At 28.1% G+C, this 19601-nt stretch overlaps 2 protein-coding genes across 2 annotated transcripts in view; one reads left to right on the forward strand and one right to left on the reverse strand.

The window, feature by feature from the left end:
* The window catches only part of Polr2H (DNA-directed RNA polymerases I, II, and III subunit Rpb8), a 59169-nt gene extending 44689 nt beyond the window's left edge, over positions 1-14480 (forward strand). The window contains exon 4 of the mRNA XM_016061844.4: positions 14312-14480. Within this exon, the coding sequence (XP_015917330.1) occupies positions 14312-14429 (118 nt within the window). The 3' untranslated portion in view covers positions 14430-14480. The remainder of the gene's footprint in view (positions 1-14311) is intronic.
* Positions 14481-16292: 1812 nt separating this feature from the next.
* LOC107447023 (protein yippee-like 5) lies at positions 16293-19559 on the reverse strand. The gene is made up of 3 exons (XM_016061837.5): positions 19374-19559; positions 18862-19031; positions 16293-17041 (listed from the first exon to the last, which is right to left on the reverse strand). The coding sequence occupies exons 2-3, from the start codon at positions 19020-19022 to the stop codon at positions 16852-16854; spliced, it is 351 nt and encodes a 116-aa protein (XP_015917323.1). The 5' UTR covers positions 19023-19031; positions 19374-19559; the 3' UTR covers positions 16293-16851.
* Positions 19560-19601: the final 42 nt, after the last annotated feature.

Below are 19601 nucleotides of genomic sequence, written 5' to 3' on the forward strand. Positions count from 1 at the left end.
TTTAATAAAATCATGTTTTTATGTTTTATATTTTTTATTAATTGCACTGAGTCTTAGGTCGTAAGCTCAGCTCAAAGATTTTGTATTTTTTTTAATCTATTGGTAAAAATACGATTTTTTTCCCTCTATAATCTGCAGAAAAACGTTAATTCTCAACAATCATCATTTTGTAATTTGTTTCAACTAATAGACCATCTACCATCGTTTTGTAATTTGTTTTGGCAAATGGACAATTTCACATGAAAATATGTAGTACATATGAGGAAAAATTGTCAAAATTTAAAGTGCTTGTAGCAATAAGTAAAACCTTAAGAACTTTTTTTTCATTCTTTTTCTTGCCTTTATTCAGTTATTCATTTTTTGTAATATTTAAAATGGATTTTTTTATGCTATTTTTATTTATTTATTTTCTCGAGGGTATCAGTCGAGGGTAGCATAATATCAATATATACTGAAGAGCCATTACATTATGACCACCCTCCATCTATAACAATGGGCTCGCCCAAGTTTTCATGGTTTCTCGCCCAGGAACAATGTTTTCATAGAGCACATTAGGACCCATAATCCTCATAGAACAATCCCTGCCGTCTGTAAGCTACTTGACATAGTTGCAGACCAGGTTTACCCATTCATGGCAACAGTTTTTCCTGCGGGGGATGGTGTTTACCAACAGGATAATGCACCATGTCTTAAGGGTCAAATCGTCATGGATTGGTTCGAGGAACATTCCAGTGACTTTCAAGTCATGTCTTGGCCCCCAAATTCACCTGACCTTAATCCAATGGAGCATTTGTGGTCCTACTTGGAAAACCGAATTCGTGCTGCCACGCTACCCCCTCGCAATGTGAGGGAATTGCAGGACCAGTTGGTGAGCGCTTGGTACCAGATACCTCAGACTACCTATCAGCACCTTGTGGAATCAATGCCACGGCAGGTGCTAGCAGTTTTGAGGGCTGAAGGTGGTCCTACATGTTATTAGCAGGGTAATTATCATAATGTAATGACTCTTCGGTGTATAATGACTGGTTTTATAGACTTAGTTAATTATTAAAATTTTGTAAGTACTAATTATCCATTACTGTAGTTTATTAAGCAATGGTTTTAGGTACATTTGGCGTTTTAGCGCACCAATCGTGCTTTCATAAATAGCTGTAATTAGCTCTTCTCATGATTTATCATTTATTCGGGTATCTGGATTAAGTACTTGATATAAGTACTTGATAAAATATTTGATACAAATATAATTTAGTTGAAAAAAAGGCTTTGTTATAATAGTTTCTTACTGTCTTATTCTTTCCTATCAAATTAATTTTATTGTATATTAAATTTTTATGTGGATTCTCTTGCTCTTGGGTGGCCCTTGAAGAAGTCCCAATTTGTTTGCCAGGCAACCTAATTAAAAAACTGTGTCAATTACTATTTTATAAAAAAATTTCAAAAAATTTATTTACCTATATTTTCTGAATTTCAGTTGAGAACTTAATTTGACCTTTAAAAAAAGCCTAAAAATGAAAACATTAAAATGCAGCGTATTTTTGTATCATAACTTTTGCGAAACCAGAGAGAGAGGTATGGGACGAAATAGCCAGTTTCCATTTACTTTTTCAAAAATTTAAAGTTTTAAACAATTAAAAAATCCTAATAATAATAATGTAGGGCATTTCTTTTTAAGCTTTTTTCAAAATATGCTAAACATTACAGGGTATATTTCTAAAATAAAAATTAAAAATTAAGAAACTAGCTCGAAATCAAGTAATTTTAGAACACTATAAAATTTTCAAAATAATTTCATATTTATTTAAAAAGTACTAAAATGCACATTAAAATAATTTTAGGCAAAAAAAAAAAAGGCAGTGGTCATTGGGTGATAGGCAAAAAAAAAAAGAAGAAATTTTTTCCCCGCCATTTAAGCTTAGTCGGCCAGTGACGATCCTTAATTTTGCCCTATACAGATAGTCATATATAATTCCATTTTGCATTTTTTTGTATGCTCTTTTCTCTCTTTTTTTTTTTAAATTCAAACATACTTAGTGAAGCTTTAGTTCTTAATACATTCTGAGCAAAATATGTATATTTGTCACATTTATTTATTTTTATTTTTTTATGCAAAAGAAGAACATTTAAGACAAGGGGGGGGGACCCTTTTTTTTTAAAGGACAATGATCAGAAACAAAATCTCTGTCTCATTGAATTATTGCTGTTATTGATTAACAATTATGATTTACAGGTATAATTAAAGTGAAATAGTGGTTTGTGATTTAAGTTCATTTGGGAAGTATTTCATTATTGATTAGTCTGTTTTAATCAGTATAATTGATAGCCTACGATGCGTTTTTTATCCACGTTTCATTTCTTATAAAATTATTATATTGTATTAATTTTTTTTTTCTAAATTTAAATGCCTTTGCAGCATAGATCAGTGAGGAATGATATTTTTCCACATTTTTAAAAAAGTTTATAATGTATCATTTTTTAGTTTCAACTTAATTAGAAGGGTTTGACTATTCTGGAAATTTAAGAAGGAGAAAAATTTGAAAGCTTCGATCTTAGCATTTCAAAAAAATGTTACCAGCAAAGAAAAAAAAAAAAACTGGGACAGCTGACAGACAGTTCATCTATATTTAAAAGAGCGTTACATGGAAAAATGAATTTTATTGTTAGACAATATTGAATCATTCCCGAATCAAATATTTTCCTGTTTTGACTCTTATCAGGAAATATTTATATGGTAAATTTTAAAAATTTATATTTTAAGATTGAATTTGCTGTCAGCGTTTAACAGCGTGAATTTTTTTTTTGTTTTTTTTGAAATCTTGGGTAAGCCTTTAACCCCCCACATCTTGAAGAAGGGAATTTAGTGATGTATAAACAAAATCCATTCTCATTTCTGTGTTTAAAATGTCATCAAAAGAGTAAGTATTTGCCATCAAAACCGTGGAGGCTATATACCTGATGTACAGTTTCATACATAACCCTATGTTGTTAACTTTATGAAATCAAAATTACTTCTTACGGGAATTCTTGAAGACACACATTATAAGACGCGTCCTCCCAATTTTGGATTTAAACTGAGGCTCTCATTCGAATTTCTATCTATTCTTCTAACTGAAATGCTATGAAAAAGTAATGCAGACTTATTGGAAATTATGCTTCTGAAGCTTGTAATCGAAGAATTATGTGAGCGGATGCATTGAAAAGAAAATCGTTATTTGCGGAGGTGGAAAAATTAAAAAAATTAAAAAAAATTGATTTAAAAAATAAATTAATAAATAAATAAATAAAATAAGTAGTCTCCGACAAATTTTCCGATGCGTGTGTTGCCCGATTGTTTTCATCTCCAATTCCTACTGTCGCGCATAGTTTGTGTCTCTTCTTGTGCCAACTATCTTTCTATTCTGGTGTTCTTTCGGCGGAGGTCTTTGTTTCCGGGACACAGTCTCTTCTTTTTTACTTCTCCCTCATTCCACCTTACACAACTAAAAATCTCTCTCTTATTGTTTTGTTCTCTTGCTCGCGAGCTTACAATCGATATGTGGTATAAATTGTGATGGGATTTATTATGAGCTCTTTTTCGCACTTCTACCTATCACCAATTGATCTGGTTTGAGTATACGATTAAGGTAAGGTCATTCTTGTAACTTTTGTTGAAAACATGCCTAAAAGTCGTGTAACATCAAACTGTCCCACGAAAAAAGATGTCGCTTTTTTTTCATGTTTTTTTAGAAAAATTTAAAAAGCGTTCAATGGTTAATTAAAATCTTTCTTATTTCTTTCGTCAGTTTTCTTGTTTGTTATGGATCCTTTTTTATGCCGAGGTGATTGAACTCCCGAATCTTGGCAAATTATAAACGGAAAGTTGGTATTTTCAGTTTTATTTTTTTCTCTGTTTATTTAAAACAATTAAATGAAATACGATGAACCGAGTGTTTTTTTAAACGTACCAAACCATGTTACCGTATTTGTTGATTGTTTGCAGTTGTTATTTTAATGTTTCGAACTCAGCTCATCAAAAATTATTACAAAGATAATCGTGGCATTATCTTCGAGATGTACAATTATGATTGTAGTAAATCTTGGCCTTTACGAATTAGTATATCGTAAAAGTTATTAGCAACCATCTGTTTTTTTTTTTTAAATTTTTTTTAAAACTATTTTTGTTTAATTTTTAATTTTATATTTTTGCTGTCTCCTCCCTTTTAAACCGTGTATAGTCAACGAGAAAGACGATTATTGGCAGGTTTATTTTATATATATATATGTATATATATATACATACACAAAAATTCCTAAGTAATTTGGAAACATTCAATGGGCAGAATGAAATTTTTTTTATTCTTTTATCAATAACAGTCGAAAAATTTTCATATTAAGCAGTTGAATTCGCAGGTCAGAGCAGTTTTTGGCTTATGTATAAGTAGAAATTGAAAAAAAAAAAAAAAAAAGACTGAATTATAGTTTTTGAAAAAGAACTGGTATAAACAATGAGTATGGTTATCTGAGAAAAATAATTCTTCATAATCGAATTTGGTCTTTTTATTTTGAAATTTAAAGTTTGATGAGAAATACTGATGAAATTACGTATTTTATAAATGCATAACCTTTTCGCAATTTATTCAATATATTGTAATTGGAAAAAAATTTTATTTTAAATTTTTTTAATATTTTTTCCTTTGGTGTTTTGCTTAAATGATTTCATATGAATAGCAGAAATATTAAGTAAATAATAGATTATTGGTTAAATGCTAACATAGTTACAGGTTTCTGAAATAATTACTGGTTTAAAAAAAAGACTTTTTGGGATCCGCTGATCTATACAAAGAAAGTATTTTTCACGCTTTAAACAAGACCAAGTACCAAACGAAGTAGGACTAATAGCTCATTTTTAATAATTTACTATACATGAAGTACAATGTTTGACATATATCTGTTTAAGCAGGTGACATTTCTATCTAGACAAATGAATCAAATAAAACAGAACACGAGTCAATGAGCTAATTATTCATCAGAATTGTTATCTAAGCAACCTTAGTACTGTTTCCTATGTAATGTCTTATACCGTATTGAATGAGTTTAAGCACAAGACGACCGTTTATAAAAGTTCCTGCGATTTTATGTATAAAAAGTACTATTTTTGTTCTAGATTTCTTTACACTTTTCTTCTAAACTATTTATCCTATGGACTCGAATTTAAATACACAATTAAAGATGCATAAGGAACAATTCTCGACTTGTCTAGATAGCTCTGATATAGCATTGTAAAAAGTGTACACTAGTATATTAAACAAAAGTAATAAATGTAAGCAAAAAATGCCTAGAGTCATGAACTGAAACATGAGTCATCTTTTAGTTCTAATGAGTCGTGTTTGGTTTTGTTCGATACAGCGTGAAAAAATCACATAGAAAACAATACTTTATTTGTCTATATAGATATGTCAGATGCGTATAAGTCAAGCTATGTACTTTCTGTACATAAAATCATTTTAAATTGCTATTAGTCCTACTGAGTTTTTACCCACGGTTAGTTCGACGGCAAGGGGACTCTTAACCCATGATCCACCAGCCACTAAGAATAATGTACATCAGCACTGTGATCGGTTCGAGCCAAGAGCAGAATTCGTATCAACCAGTCAACGCTGGGATACGAACTTGGTTCACCTCATCGGGAGGCGAGCGCTCTATCCTCTGAGCCGCCATGGCTCACCGAATTGTATTTTATATTATAATTATCGTTGAACAGCCGAACCAATTTAGGGTTTACAGCTATTAATTTTCAACTAGGTAGATTGATAATTTTGATCCCAATTCAGAAGACAAAGGAACTCCTGGATCAAGTATTGGGAGAAATTTGCCTTCGTGGAGCACTTTTTGATGGAACTAACCCGCAGTTGCGTTACATGGAGAGAAAAACCTTCCACGGTTAATCTAACGGCAAGGTGATTTTAGCCCATCATCCGTTTACCACTGAGAATGTTTTACATCAGCACTATTGTCGCTGCGAGCCGGATGCGGGATTCGTATCGACCAGCCATCACCGGGATTCGAACCGAGTTCACCTCATTGAAAGGCTAACGCTCTATCCCCTGTGCCATCACGGCACTCCGAATTGTATTTGGTCTCTTATGCTTATGATTTAAAGGAAAAAATGTAATGTTAGCAATACCGCATCTGTCTAGTAATTTATTGTATTGTAATTTATCACCTATCTCGCCAAGATCCGAAGCGAGAGGTCGTACTACATTTTACCGCTTACTAAGAGGAAGTTAGTTTAAAATTTGTCATGGGGTAAAATTTTTTTATTTAAATTTTGCCTTAAAATGCTACTGTTATTGTGCTATAAATAAATGCAATACTAATATTTATTTTGTATTTTTGACTGAAACATTTATTTACTGAAAAATATGAATGCAATAAAAAATCCTATGTGTAACGGTTATCACATTCTTGATATACTTAAAAAATTTAGTTAACTCAGTTAAAAATTTGAGGAAATTATCTTGTTAGAAAAAGGCTTTGAGAATGCTCAAATTTAAAGTGATATATGAGGGCAATTGTTAGATGCTAACTGAAACGGGAAAAACCCCTTTTTGAGGAACAACCCAGTGGCGTGCTGAAATGTTTGGATGCTCGGGCAAACTTCTCCTGAAACGAGTGTAAACCTGTATTTAATTATAATAATAATAAGAAGAAGAACACAGGAAAGATATATAATTCTAAAGTCTAAATTCATACTTTTAATTCCTTTTATTTATGTAAAGATATGCAAAATTATTCTATGGTAAAATATTATTTTCCACAAAATATTCCTTCCTTTTGCATGAAGAACATTTTGATTTGATAGGCGGTCTATCTCTTTAGAATTTTAATGCCCTTAAACTTCATTATCAAATTTATTTGAAAATCATATTATTACTATACAAAGAATAGTTTTTGATTGCCAAATTAATATTGATTTATTAAGTATTTGCCGTTTATCAACGCTGATGATTGTTTCGCTATAATTTTCTTTTTTTCTTTCCAGTAGCTAATAGCTTTTTAGTTCCTCTCTGTTCTAAATTTATAGCTTTTCATGTTTGATATAATGCATATTTTTTTTCTAAAATTATGAACAATGCTTTTTATTAAAGATTTTTCAAGTGTGTAATAACAAAATCAAACCTCTTACTTGGCGGATAGTGGTATTGGTGTGGCCCACTTTGAGGGAAGTTTGATTCACAGGAATTAGAAGATAAAAAAGTTATTAAAACATACGTAGCAATAATTGTATATGTAAAAAAAGATTACATCTATAATTTTCAAATATTTTTTTAATGAAATATCAAATATTTATTTCATGATGGAACATAAAAAATCCGAATCAAAATTGTTAAATCTATTTACTTCGTAGCAATTATTTACAATAACGACTGCTTAACGACAAATTTATTATTTGCTTTTTTTCTGTCTTAATATTTTCTGAAGTTTTTATTTTCAATGTTGCGTCTTTTCTTGATTTTCTCTTTGGCAAGGATTATTTCACAAAATCCTTGATTTGGTACAATGGGTCAAACCAATTACATTTTTCGTGGCCACTTCATAAATAAATTAGAAAAAAAAAATTGAAAGGTACTCATAGACATACACTGTCTTTTATTGTACTCATCTAAATAATAAAAAAATTAAATATTTTTTTTTTATGTAAGTTAACGACAGATGGAAGTTAATGACATTATGAAGAAAATAATTGGCAAAGAATAAATAAATATAAATACATTGCTACCGACTCTGCTGGATTTTCCAGTAGACTACTGGATTTTGTCAGTTTCTGCTAGTCTATTGGTTTAATAAAATGTTTCCTGATTTTTGTACATTTTAGAAAATTCCCTAAAATTGAGTTTTCCTTAAAGAAATCCCTATTCAAATGGAATTTTTGTGCAGATTATTGTTTGCTTGAATATTTAAATAAGTGTCACTAATGCATAATAAAGAAAGCCTCATTTATGAAATTCAATTGACTATCTTTGATGAATTAATAAATCTTATTACTATTCAAAATTATAATTAAACATGATACAGAACATTTCAAGACAGCGCCTTGACATACCATTTCTTGATATAGAAATGATCTCAGATTGCACTGTAAGCAACAACTCGTAACGGAATGTTGACAGAGATGCCAACTGCTCCGGACGTGCCAAAATAATAATAATAATAAAAAAAACGGTAATTAACTACAAATTAAATTTTGCACATAATTGACTATTTTTGCTTGCTTTTTAAAAGGTATAGCATTGGATAACTACTATAGAGTGGTGATTTATGTAAGCTTACGAATTATTTAGAAATCGTGGTGGATAAAAATCTACTAAATTGAATTTATTAAATTAAGAATCACAATTGATAAACTACCACTTTAAAATATTTATTTGCTGTCCGGAGCAAGTTGGCATCTCTGTGTTGAAGACGTCTGAAACACGTCAATTATTGTTTTGACATAAGAAACAAATGACGTCTCCTAGACGTCTTCGTATGTCATGGGGTTAATGTGAAGTCATAACTAGAAAATATTGCAGTTTTTTCGATTTTGATGTCTATAAAATCCTAAAATTCCCTATGTGTAAAATGCTTAGTACGTTTTGCCTCAATTATCATGAAATTTATATTAATTCGTAAAATCTACTGGATTTTTTCCTTTTCGTGTTGGCAGCTATGTAAAAATATAAAAATTACTTTTCTAGATAAAAACGAAATCACGGATGATTTCTCCATGAGTCTTTAAGAAAATATTTATGATTTTTTTTGATACCATGCTGCTTTCTGGGGCTTCTTGGCTAAATAACTTTTTAAATATGGAAAAAAAATTGTCAAACTTCCCGTAACTTCCTATGTTTTCTCTCTGTCTGTTATGATGGATTAAAACATTAAAATTGGCCACTTAAAATCTGAAAATATTTACTTTATGTTTCTCTCGTTATTTTTTGGCATCAGTTTTCGTTTATTAAACTTTTACCATTTCCTTTATTCTGTGAATTCATAATACACTACACGTTTATGCCTTTCATAAAATTTTTTGCTTTCGTAGTTTCTACACTTGATAATAAAATAACTTGAAAACACTCTTAATTTAAATTAGTTTATTCCCCCTTTTTCCCGCTGAAATTAATTCCATACATTTTCTATGATCATATTTTTTCATTTTTGAAATCTGAACCTTAATCCCGATGTACCATTCTTATACATTTTTCACTAGTATAAGGACAAATATTTTTTTTTTTTTTTTTTTTTTTTTGTAGAAAATTACTAATCGTTTTTGTTCTAGTTAATTTTATCTTCATTTTTTTTCCTGTTATTTTCATTAAGTTTAATCCCAATGCATTATCTTCTCAATATTTAAAAGAGAGATTATGCATTGTATTGTTCTTCTTTGTTATCCTCTTGCACTGAATACTTCTAAAGATGATAAAACTCCCCATATCCAACGAAATGAGGGCGGTTCTCTAAATGAGCTGGCTCATTTCACAATATATAAAGAATATTATCAGTTACCGATAACCTATCGTTTTTAGAATTCGCTTTCAGCTTCTTGCATGGTGGTTCGTGTAAATATCGATCTCAAAATCAATTTATATATTCCAGTGAATTTATAGGTACGTGTTTTCTGTTTGTAATCGTCAAAATTTGTATAATGAAAATGATATCAAATATTTTTCCTATAACTCATTTTATGTTTTTAGTAATTTTGTCTGTATTCTACGAAATTTTATTTAGCATATGAAATTTATAACATGTATTCGTGAAATTCATATGCTGCACAATAAACGTTATTAGAATAGCAGGTGTAATATTTTTTTTACCGCTATTTCTATTGTCACTCATATCATTTTCTAGGTCAGTTTTCAATCAAATAGTTATTGAAATGGAGAATCTTTTTAATTTTGTGTCTATCAAATTTAATTATTACTGTCGTATTTTTATTTTTTTTTTTCCTATGTGGGTATTTTTTCCCCCGACTTCTGTTTGGGTTGCACTGACAAAATATGGTTATTCTCCAAACATTTGCGTCTCTCATTGAATTTATTTTTATCTCTTATTTTTTTACTAATTATAGAACACAACGTTCAAAAATTCCATGCAAAATTAGATTTTATAATTATGAATTATAATAATGATCATATGTGGTATAAAAATTGTAATATCATTTTAAACAATGATATGAATGTTAAATAGCAAAATTCAAAGTCTTAACCTAATCGGTCGAATAGTTTTCGAGAAATGTAAGTTTTTAAATACAGCTTTTTTTTAAATTTCGTTGCTCAGATACTGTTTTACTTATTTCGGCTTAACTACTGGGATCATATTTTGCAGAGTGCGGCTACACCCATTATTTGAGTGTCCAAAATAAATAAATAAAAAAAATTCTACTCAGGGGGAGTGCAGTTTTGTGTCTGATTACGTAAATGTAACTGCAAATATCGTATGTAGATTAAGAGTAATTAATTAACTTTGCATATTAATTGTACGTTTAAGGCCAACCCCTCGAACCATTAATATTGTATCTTTGAGCGTTTAAGTCTTAACATAAGATGAATGCTCTTCAGTGTTCCCTCTTTTTTTTTTTAAATGTATAATAATGTAATTGTACACACGATTTTTCTTACGGTTATTTCTTTTTTTCTTTCCTTTTGATAATTTTTTATTTAATTTTTAACCGTGTTCTTAGAGTATTAATATTTACTTAATTACAATCGCTATTTTTTTGTCAGGATTATTTTTTATCTTGTTATAAGAGTATGGGTTATAATTTGTTTGATTATTCATTCAATTCGGAATTGTTCCGTTTTGATTCTGTTTTGCACATCGAAATACTAAATTTCAATTTTAAGATTTCCATATTACCAAATTTAGAAAGTTCATCTGAACTTCGTTCAAGTAAAATAACTTTTTTCAAATTAGTTGCAACTTAATTGAGAATCAGATGTGCAACTTGTTATATCAATGAATTTTTTAAAAAATGTTAAAGTAATAGTATATTGATTAATTTTACGAACATCTTACTAACAAAAACCTTCTCTTAATCTTTACACAAATTAATAATAAAAAAAATCATGTTTTCAAAAATTTATGCATACCTAAAAGCTTAAAATAATTATAATTTGCTCTAAAGCTTATAGTGGTTCTTTTGGCACACATTTACCATTTTAAAACCTCAGAATCATTTATTGTTTCTCAACTATTACTAAAACGACTGTTTGTTATGGCTCTTTTTATAGCCAATGAAAGAATGGAACTGAAAAAAAAGGAAGTGAATTAGTGATTTATTGGAATATTTTTCTTGCTATTTCATAAAAATTTGAAGCTTTAGATTCACACACTTTTAAGCACTCTTAATAACAAACTTTTATAACTTAAGTCTTATAACACTCTTAATAACAAAAGCAATATTTTGAATTAATCATTGTAGAAAGTTTTTTCATACAATGCACCCATGCATTTTTAATGTGTAACATATTTCGCCATGCTATTCCTTTTTTGTGAATTGAATTGTGTTGTGTATTGAATTGAATTGTGTTTTTGCTTTAGAAAGGACAACAAAAATTTTAAATTTCGAAAGCTTTGGGTGGTTTTATCAAACATTAAAATTATGTATAATTCATGTTCTTGTTTGTTATCTCTGAATTATTTTATCCAGGGTTGTGATTTTAGATGCCCAGTACAAGTTTTGAAACGGACACGTATGATTTATTGTTCATGAATGTGTTAAAAGTATCCAAAACTTATAATTACGATAGCTAAAGCATTTATAACTACATCGGTCATTGTGAATTTATTGCATATAAAAAATAAATATTAAACTAGATTTTTTACTGATATTTAATTTTTATTCTATACCTAATGAAATCCTACTATTGAATGCTTTTTGGAGATAATAGATTTCAAGATATATAATTATATCAAAGATTCATTGCATGAACTCAAATAATATTCAAAACTTTTTTTTCGTCAAGTTTATTATTTGTATTTAATTTTTTTTAATATACGAGTACTTCAAAGAAAAGCTCTCAATGAAAAGTTACAATTTTACCCTTATTCTTAACTGTATTGCATTATTCACATAAAAATATACTGAAATATCTAGTTCTGAACGATTCGGGTCAGAAGGATAAAAACAACCCATTTTCATTAATTATTTTTTATTAATTATATTTGAAAGACATGGATTTACATTTCATCATAGTTAAATTAATAAGTTATTAGTTTTGTATTTTTTTAATTGTTAATTTCTTAGTATTTTTTGTATTGTTTAAATGAAAGTTCTATTAAGTCTAATCATAGTTTTGGACTAAGGAAAGAAAAGTTGTGGATTGGAAGGTAAAAACCATGGTTTTTACCATTGTGTTCAAAACCTTATAACTCTTAAATTAGTATGTGTTAATGATTTGATTAAAAATCATTGTCACGTTGATTTCCTACAAACTTAAAAATGTATTATTTTTTATGGACAATTTTTTTAAAATTTTTTTTACATATGAAATATCATATGTCGTTCTATCTAACAAACCACAAAGTCATATTTAAAGAGTTGAGTAAAAAAACCTCCTTAGTGACATAAAAATAAAAAAAAACAATTTATTTTCCTCTTATATAACCAAAGTCACGTCTTATATAACCAATATAATATTAATTTATTTTGTCAAGTCTTTGACTTTTGCAGTGGATGAAGATACTTAGGGCTTTCCGAATGGAAGAAGGTATTTGGCAACAAACAGATTTACCTTAAAAAGTCTGTCTTTTGGCAGAAAATTTAAACGCCAAAAGAGCAAACGCTAACACGTTTAAATGAGTTATGTTAATTGATAGATTTTGTCAGCTAAAAGAAATAAAGGCAAGGCATAATCTTCATATCTTTTTGTCAACGCTTATTGTAAACTAAAAGCTAATTTACTCAAATTGATTGGAACGCCACTTAAAACCTTCGTCCACTCAGCTCATCATAAACGGTTACTTTTTAACATTTATTTGCTGAATTATAAAATGTTAATTCCCGTTATTTATTTACAATTTTAAATAGGTCTGAAATCTGTTATGATTAATTTATTTAAAACATAAACTCTTTTTGTTTCAGAAAATTTTTAAAAAAGTTTATTTTTTTATCTATTTGTTTTAGATTTTTTTTTAACCATACATAGTTCCCTTTTTTATTCTTTTGAAGATCTTTTTTCGAATTTAACAGTTTCAGAAATTATTTATTTTTTTAACGTTTAATTTTTCATTTATGCCCATTTACATATCGATTCGTTACAAAAAAAATTACTTTTTAATATAAGTTGTTTCTAACGATAATTTAACTATGTGGTACTAACTCAAGCTTAAATATAATGTCTGGATCCGAAAACAGAATGACAAGGATGGATGGTGACAAATGAAAAGACTTGAAGATGAAGTCAGCTGCCGTACCTCCGTTCCAGAAGTGCGTTTACATTAGTGTCTTAAGAAATCTGTAAATGCATTTTCTGGAATGTAAGGTGCGATTGCCGCATCCACGAGAAGATATCTGTTGGGCTGCGGCAGTGGTTGCTGGCAGTGTGGTTAGCTGGTTGTCTGGCCTATTCTGGAACAACCACTATCCTTATTGCCTCAAACCACAGCTTCATACCCGACGGTGGACTGCAACATACTAAGCTTGGGGGCTCCAGACGTTGGAAACCAATGTTTTGAGTACGAGAATATAAACTCTATGATTTGAATGATTATCCATGAATCAGGCTACAACCAGATTGTACTCAATCAGCACCATATATATGATATGCACCAAAACTGCTTCCTCCAATCTTTTAAAAAGATAGTAGAAAGTTATAAATGAATAGGCGAACAAAGAAGGGTATAGCTGCAGTTTCAAACGGATTTTTCTTTAGTTTCAAAGCTACTTTTGATGCATATGATTGATAATAATTTGAGTTTTAATTCCTCTCATTTTTCATGTTTTGCCTATCTTTTTTAAAAGAACTATAATTTATTGTACTGTAGGCTTTAATGTACTTTGTTTTCTCCCGCTTGATTTTATTCTGTATAATTTTACGTCTATTTAAATTTTTAAAAATAAAGTCAAAAGTTAAGTTCCCAAAAGTCGAAAGTACTTCTTTCAAACACCTTTTTTTCTTCTTTCTGTGTACCAATAAAGTACTTGAGGTTGAATTTTTAAAAATACTTTAATGTTTAAAGTTAAAGTAAATATCTTAAATTTCTGACATTACAAGAAGTATCAGTGAAGCAAATGAAGATGTTTTTTGTTATTTTATTTATGTTCTTATATTCTATCTTTTCTTTCATTTTACAGTGCCGCATATGTTTCTTTTGGAGGCTTGTTGATGCGATTGCAAGGTGATCCGAACAATTTACACGGATTTGAAGTGGATAATCATGTGTATTTACTCCTTAAGAAACTAGCTTTCTGATCATTTTGTGTAATTCGTTTTGTAAATAAACATCATTCATTTTTTAAATAAGTACTTTCTTGATTTTTATATAAAATATTCATTTTGAGATATAGATATATATATATTTATATACTTTAAAAATATAGCACTTTTGTACTTTAAATGTTTTGAAAATATAATTCTGTAAAAAATATAATTTTGTTTTCACTGTTTCAAAGTTTTACTCTTCCAAATCCCTTAATGTAAAGCTTATCATCATTTATATTCCAGCTGCTCTAAGAAATTCTTAATTCACTCACTAAATAAATTATGCAGACTTATATTATTATTAAAAAAAATTCTACTAACTATATTTTGGAGAGAAAACTTGCAACATGTCCTATGATTAAAGTGTATTCTAATTTAAAGTTTATGTGCTTGAGAAAATTTTTAAAAGTATAAAATTTTAGTTTTAATTACTGACATTAAAACCTACCCATTGCACATGCACTAAGAAAATAAATTGACAATACAGACTTTTTCTTATCTTGTTAAGATATTTTGATAATGTATATGAAAATGTGGTAGTGCTTCGTGCTCCTATGCCACAGGTCCTGGGTTCGATCCTCGGGCAAGGTTGATTCAGCCTTTCATACCTTCAGTGGGTCGATAAATGAGTACCAAGCATGCTTGAGAACTAAACACTGGGGGTTCCGCGTTCGGCTGACCATCTGATTGGAACATCTGCACCCCAGAGCCCAAGGTGAAGAAAACTGAGATGGGCACAGTCGGCCTTGGCCCTCTATGGGCTGTCACGCCACTGATTTTAGTTTAGTATAATGAAAGTAATAACATAATTTCTGACCAGAATATCACTTGTTTCTGATTGCATTGTCTGATTTGAAATCTAGGTTCTACCAAGCAGCATGATTATAACAATGCAGTTAGTCTGTGTAAACCACAAAAATGTGCATTATGTTTATGGTCATTTTAAAACTCACATAACCGTATTTTTATTGATTTTGGCTTGTAAAAAAAGTCCCTACCCACTCCTTCTTTAGGTGCTTATATAATATTAAAACGGCTTTTAGTGGTAGATTGATTTTGGGTTATACTCCATAGCCATTAAGCCATCATTAATAAATTAAAATATATATTCAAAATATTATTATACCGATCTAAAGAGTATCTCAAGATTACTGAAACAATATGCCGTAATGATTTTCAGCATTTAGAAATATAAAATATTTTAATTTTAAGTGATCTAACTAGTTTTAAGAGAAAAAAGAAAAATTAGCTCATCAATTTGCAATTTCTGAAGTTTTAACTATCCACAAAAGAATAAAAACTAAAATAATAGTAATTTACAAATTTAAAAAATATAAATAAATTATAAATAAAGAAAAATCATTAGAAGTTTTGAATTTAAAATAATTTTGAATAGTTTACTATTTGAAAATTGTTTACCAGCAATATAAGAATTGGTTAATAAATTTGAAAATAAATAATTTACCAGCATTTCAAACTCTTAAATTATCAATATTTTTTAATTTATTGATTTTTTTTTTTTGGATAACAGAAACCAAAATTAAAATAGAATTCGCAGCTGGACTGGTTTTTAGGGTAAACCCTTGAAAATTACTTTTAAAAAATATTAAACATATCAGACTTAAATCTTCATTAAGTTTTAAAATATGTGTATAAAATATTTACAAAATAGTATAAGACAACTTAAGCAGAAAGAAAAATAGGGACTAAATACATAATTTAAGTGAAAGGAAGAAAGAAATACGGGTAAAAAAAGTTGAGCAAAATGTTGTGATAGTCTGAAAGTGCATCATAATTTTCTATTGAGGATCTATTATCAAAATACTAATTTCATAAAAATAAAAAAAGATACTACCATAGAAATTTTTTAATACACACATTTACAGTTGAAAGATGTTAAAAAAAAAACTGGTTTAATTGCAATTATTATTATTTACAGATACTATCTGAAGGAAATCACACAAGAAAATAGTTCATAATGCCCTTCCAAATTAAAGAGATAAAGGCACTTGTTTATGAAACTTTTATAGTAGAAACTGATGCATATAATTAGAAATAACATTGATTGTTTTACTCATTGAAAATTAGTCAGTTTATTAAACTTAGTAATATTAATTCTAAATTAGTAAGTAAATAACAATTGAAAAAATGATTTTTTTAAACGATTAATGATTATTGGTTTTATTTATGAAAATATATTAGGATAAAAAATAATTGTTAAATATTTTTATTCAAAAGTTGTAGTTTTATTTTTAAAATACACAACATCAAAACAAAATATTATGACAGTACAAAAAATATAATACTAAGAGTGTAAAAAAATTAGTAAAACAATAAATAGGAATGAAACCATTATATATTTGTACACATAAAAACTTAGTCATGATAGACTAGAACACAATAGTAAACTTCTTTACACTTTTTCTTCAATACCATCGCTTTCAGTAACAAGCGCTCTTTCCAATATGACACGCCCCTCTTTGTAGCGTTGGTTTTCTTCAGTAGCAAATTCATAGACCCAACCTAATTTCGTATCACAACATTTACAGGAGACATCTCGTACCATATGGCGACCAGTCAACATAACCCGATCTTGTACTTCACTGATAATAAAAATCACGATAAGTTATTGTTCATTATAAATTTCATTAAGTTATTACACTCAAACATAATAAGCACATCTTGAGAAAAATAGTAATTTACAGTAAAACAAAAAATAAATAAAATTAATATTTTAATAATTTTATTTTGAATTTTAAAAATAGCATATAAGTACTAAAAATGGAACTTTCGTAACGAATCAGTAAAGAGCCTCTATGTTTTATGATTCGATAGATATAACCATAGAAGAGAAGAAATGGGTATTAAACAATGCTTAGGGTAACACTTAAAAGATCTAAGAAAATTATTCTGCGTTTTCTTAACATTGTTTTTAACTTAAAAAGTATTTTATACTCTTAAAACTTATTAAAATAACCTGAAAAATTCATTTTTTACATCATGATATAGTTTAAAATTTTTTAAGATTATCTTAAAATTCTTTTGAATGGGCTCAGCAAGGTTAGATATGCACCTCCTCAAATCACTCTAAAAGCCTGAAGAAGTTTTTATGTAATTTTTTAACTCGTTAAACAGTGGATCTCTGTATATAATTTTCATATTCACAGGAAAAGTATATGGATCCCAGATTTATTTAATACATAAAAGGTGAAACTGATCAAGCAGCCATTCAATATAACTGTTTAACAATAAGTATTATTTTATAAAAAAAGAGTCAAAATTTAAACAAATTAATATAGTGCCGGAGAATTTAAATTTTTTTATGCTTATTTTTCTATAAAAAATTTAATTTACTTTTATATAGAAATTTAAAAACTTTATATGGTGTTGTTCATAAATGATGTCCCACTTACACATTAGAAACAAGACAGTTTATTTTAATGATACATTTTCTAATAAAACTTTATTAAATACGCTGTGGTTAGTGTGAATTCTAAAAGCAAAGATTTAGATTGGTGAGGAATTTTTGTGAAAATTGACATAGATTAGATACATTACCGAGCTATTTAAATAGACATATATGAATCAAGTTAATATTTGTATACTATTAATTTAAACACTCCTAAATGCAAGTTTTAGAAATTGAAATAGATTATATATTTCATTATTAAATATGTTTAATATGGCACATGAAGAGCAATTATACAAACTTTTTATTATTTTTATTTTACACACTAAAAATAATTTTAAAATTTATAATTTTTGTCTTCTGTCCAGAAAACATAAAAACTGCTCTTATATAATCAGTAACATTTCTTGAGTTTTACCCAAGAGGTGAATCATTGATTCAGTCTAGATCATTCAAAATATCTTTTTTGAAAAACAAAAATTAGTGAATAACAGTATTTTAAATGACATGAAATGTAAGTCACAACAGCTAATTAAAAATAGATATTGACTGAATCATCCAACTGTAAAATAAAATTATGACTTTCATTTTAATATTTAACAATAATTTTTATTTATTTACTTATTTTTTTGCATATAGCTCAGAAATTTTAAAACCAGCAAAAATCAGTATCGCATACACATTGACTTGTTAACTACTTCAAAATTTAATAAATGTGCCAATTATTGCAGAGTCGCCTTGGTCAAGGTTCGAATCTTAAAATGTTTTCATTTTATGTGATTCTTTACAATGTTCAAATATATTAAGTCAGATTAAATGCGCCTAAATAACTATTGTTATGAATTAATTTTAAATTTTTCAACATAAGGAATAAATTAATGTAATTATTTTGACTATTTCTTAAAAATTAAAAAAAACCTTAGTCATGTAAGAAATGTTTTAAAATTCAAATAATTAGGAGCAGATTGTAAAAAGGGAAGTAAATGTGACACAAATATTTATAAAAAATGTTACCTATAAACAAGGTTCACCACTCGATTGAATAAAAATGCTCGACCAGTGGCACCAGTAAATCTTGTACTGATAAGTTCACTCCGATTTGTGAGAACAGTTTCACAGCTTGCACATAAAAACAATCTGGATCCACCAATATGTCTAAGGAAAAGTTTTCCCATACTTGTAATCTACAACAAAATAACAGAATGGCTAAATTTTTAAAATTTTGTCAAGCAAAACTTTTTATATTAATTTAAATTTAAAAAAAAAACAAATATAGAAAAGCAACAACAAAATTAATAAAATAAATGTGAGTAGCAGTAAAAAGCATTAAAATTTAGCAAATTTATAATAAATTTTGTAAGTGAAAAATTTCAATTAATTATTTTTAATTATTTCATAACTTTAATAATCATCTTTAACTTCTTTTATAAAATTTTTTAGATTAAATAATATTCAACTAGGTTATTTGATCCTTTGTTTTTATCTCCTTAGTTTATTATTATGAGTGAGAATCGTTTGAATCTTACCAAAAAGCTCTCGTTTAAAAAAATTAAATAATTCCTAAAGGCATAACATAAAAAAATTGGCAAAAATTATGTGTTTGCTAAGCAAATGTTTAAGTTTAATGTAATAAATTCACCAAAAAAACAAGCTAAGCAAAATTCGTCTGCGAAAAAAAAGAAATCCAAACAATGAAAATATAAATACTGAGCACGTTGCCAAATTTCACAAATAAATGTCTAACCTCGGGAAAA

The sequence above is a fragment of the Parasteatoda tepidariorum genome, chromosome 3 (assembly GCF_982258835.1).
Source record: "Parasteatoda tepidariorum strain Cologne lab strain chromosome 3, Ptep-v5.0, whole genome shotgun sequence".
In the NCBI taxonomy this organism is placed as follows: domain Eukaryota; kingdom Metazoa; phylum Arthropoda; class Arachnida; order Araneae; family Theridiidae; genus Parasteatoda; species Parasteatoda tepidariorum.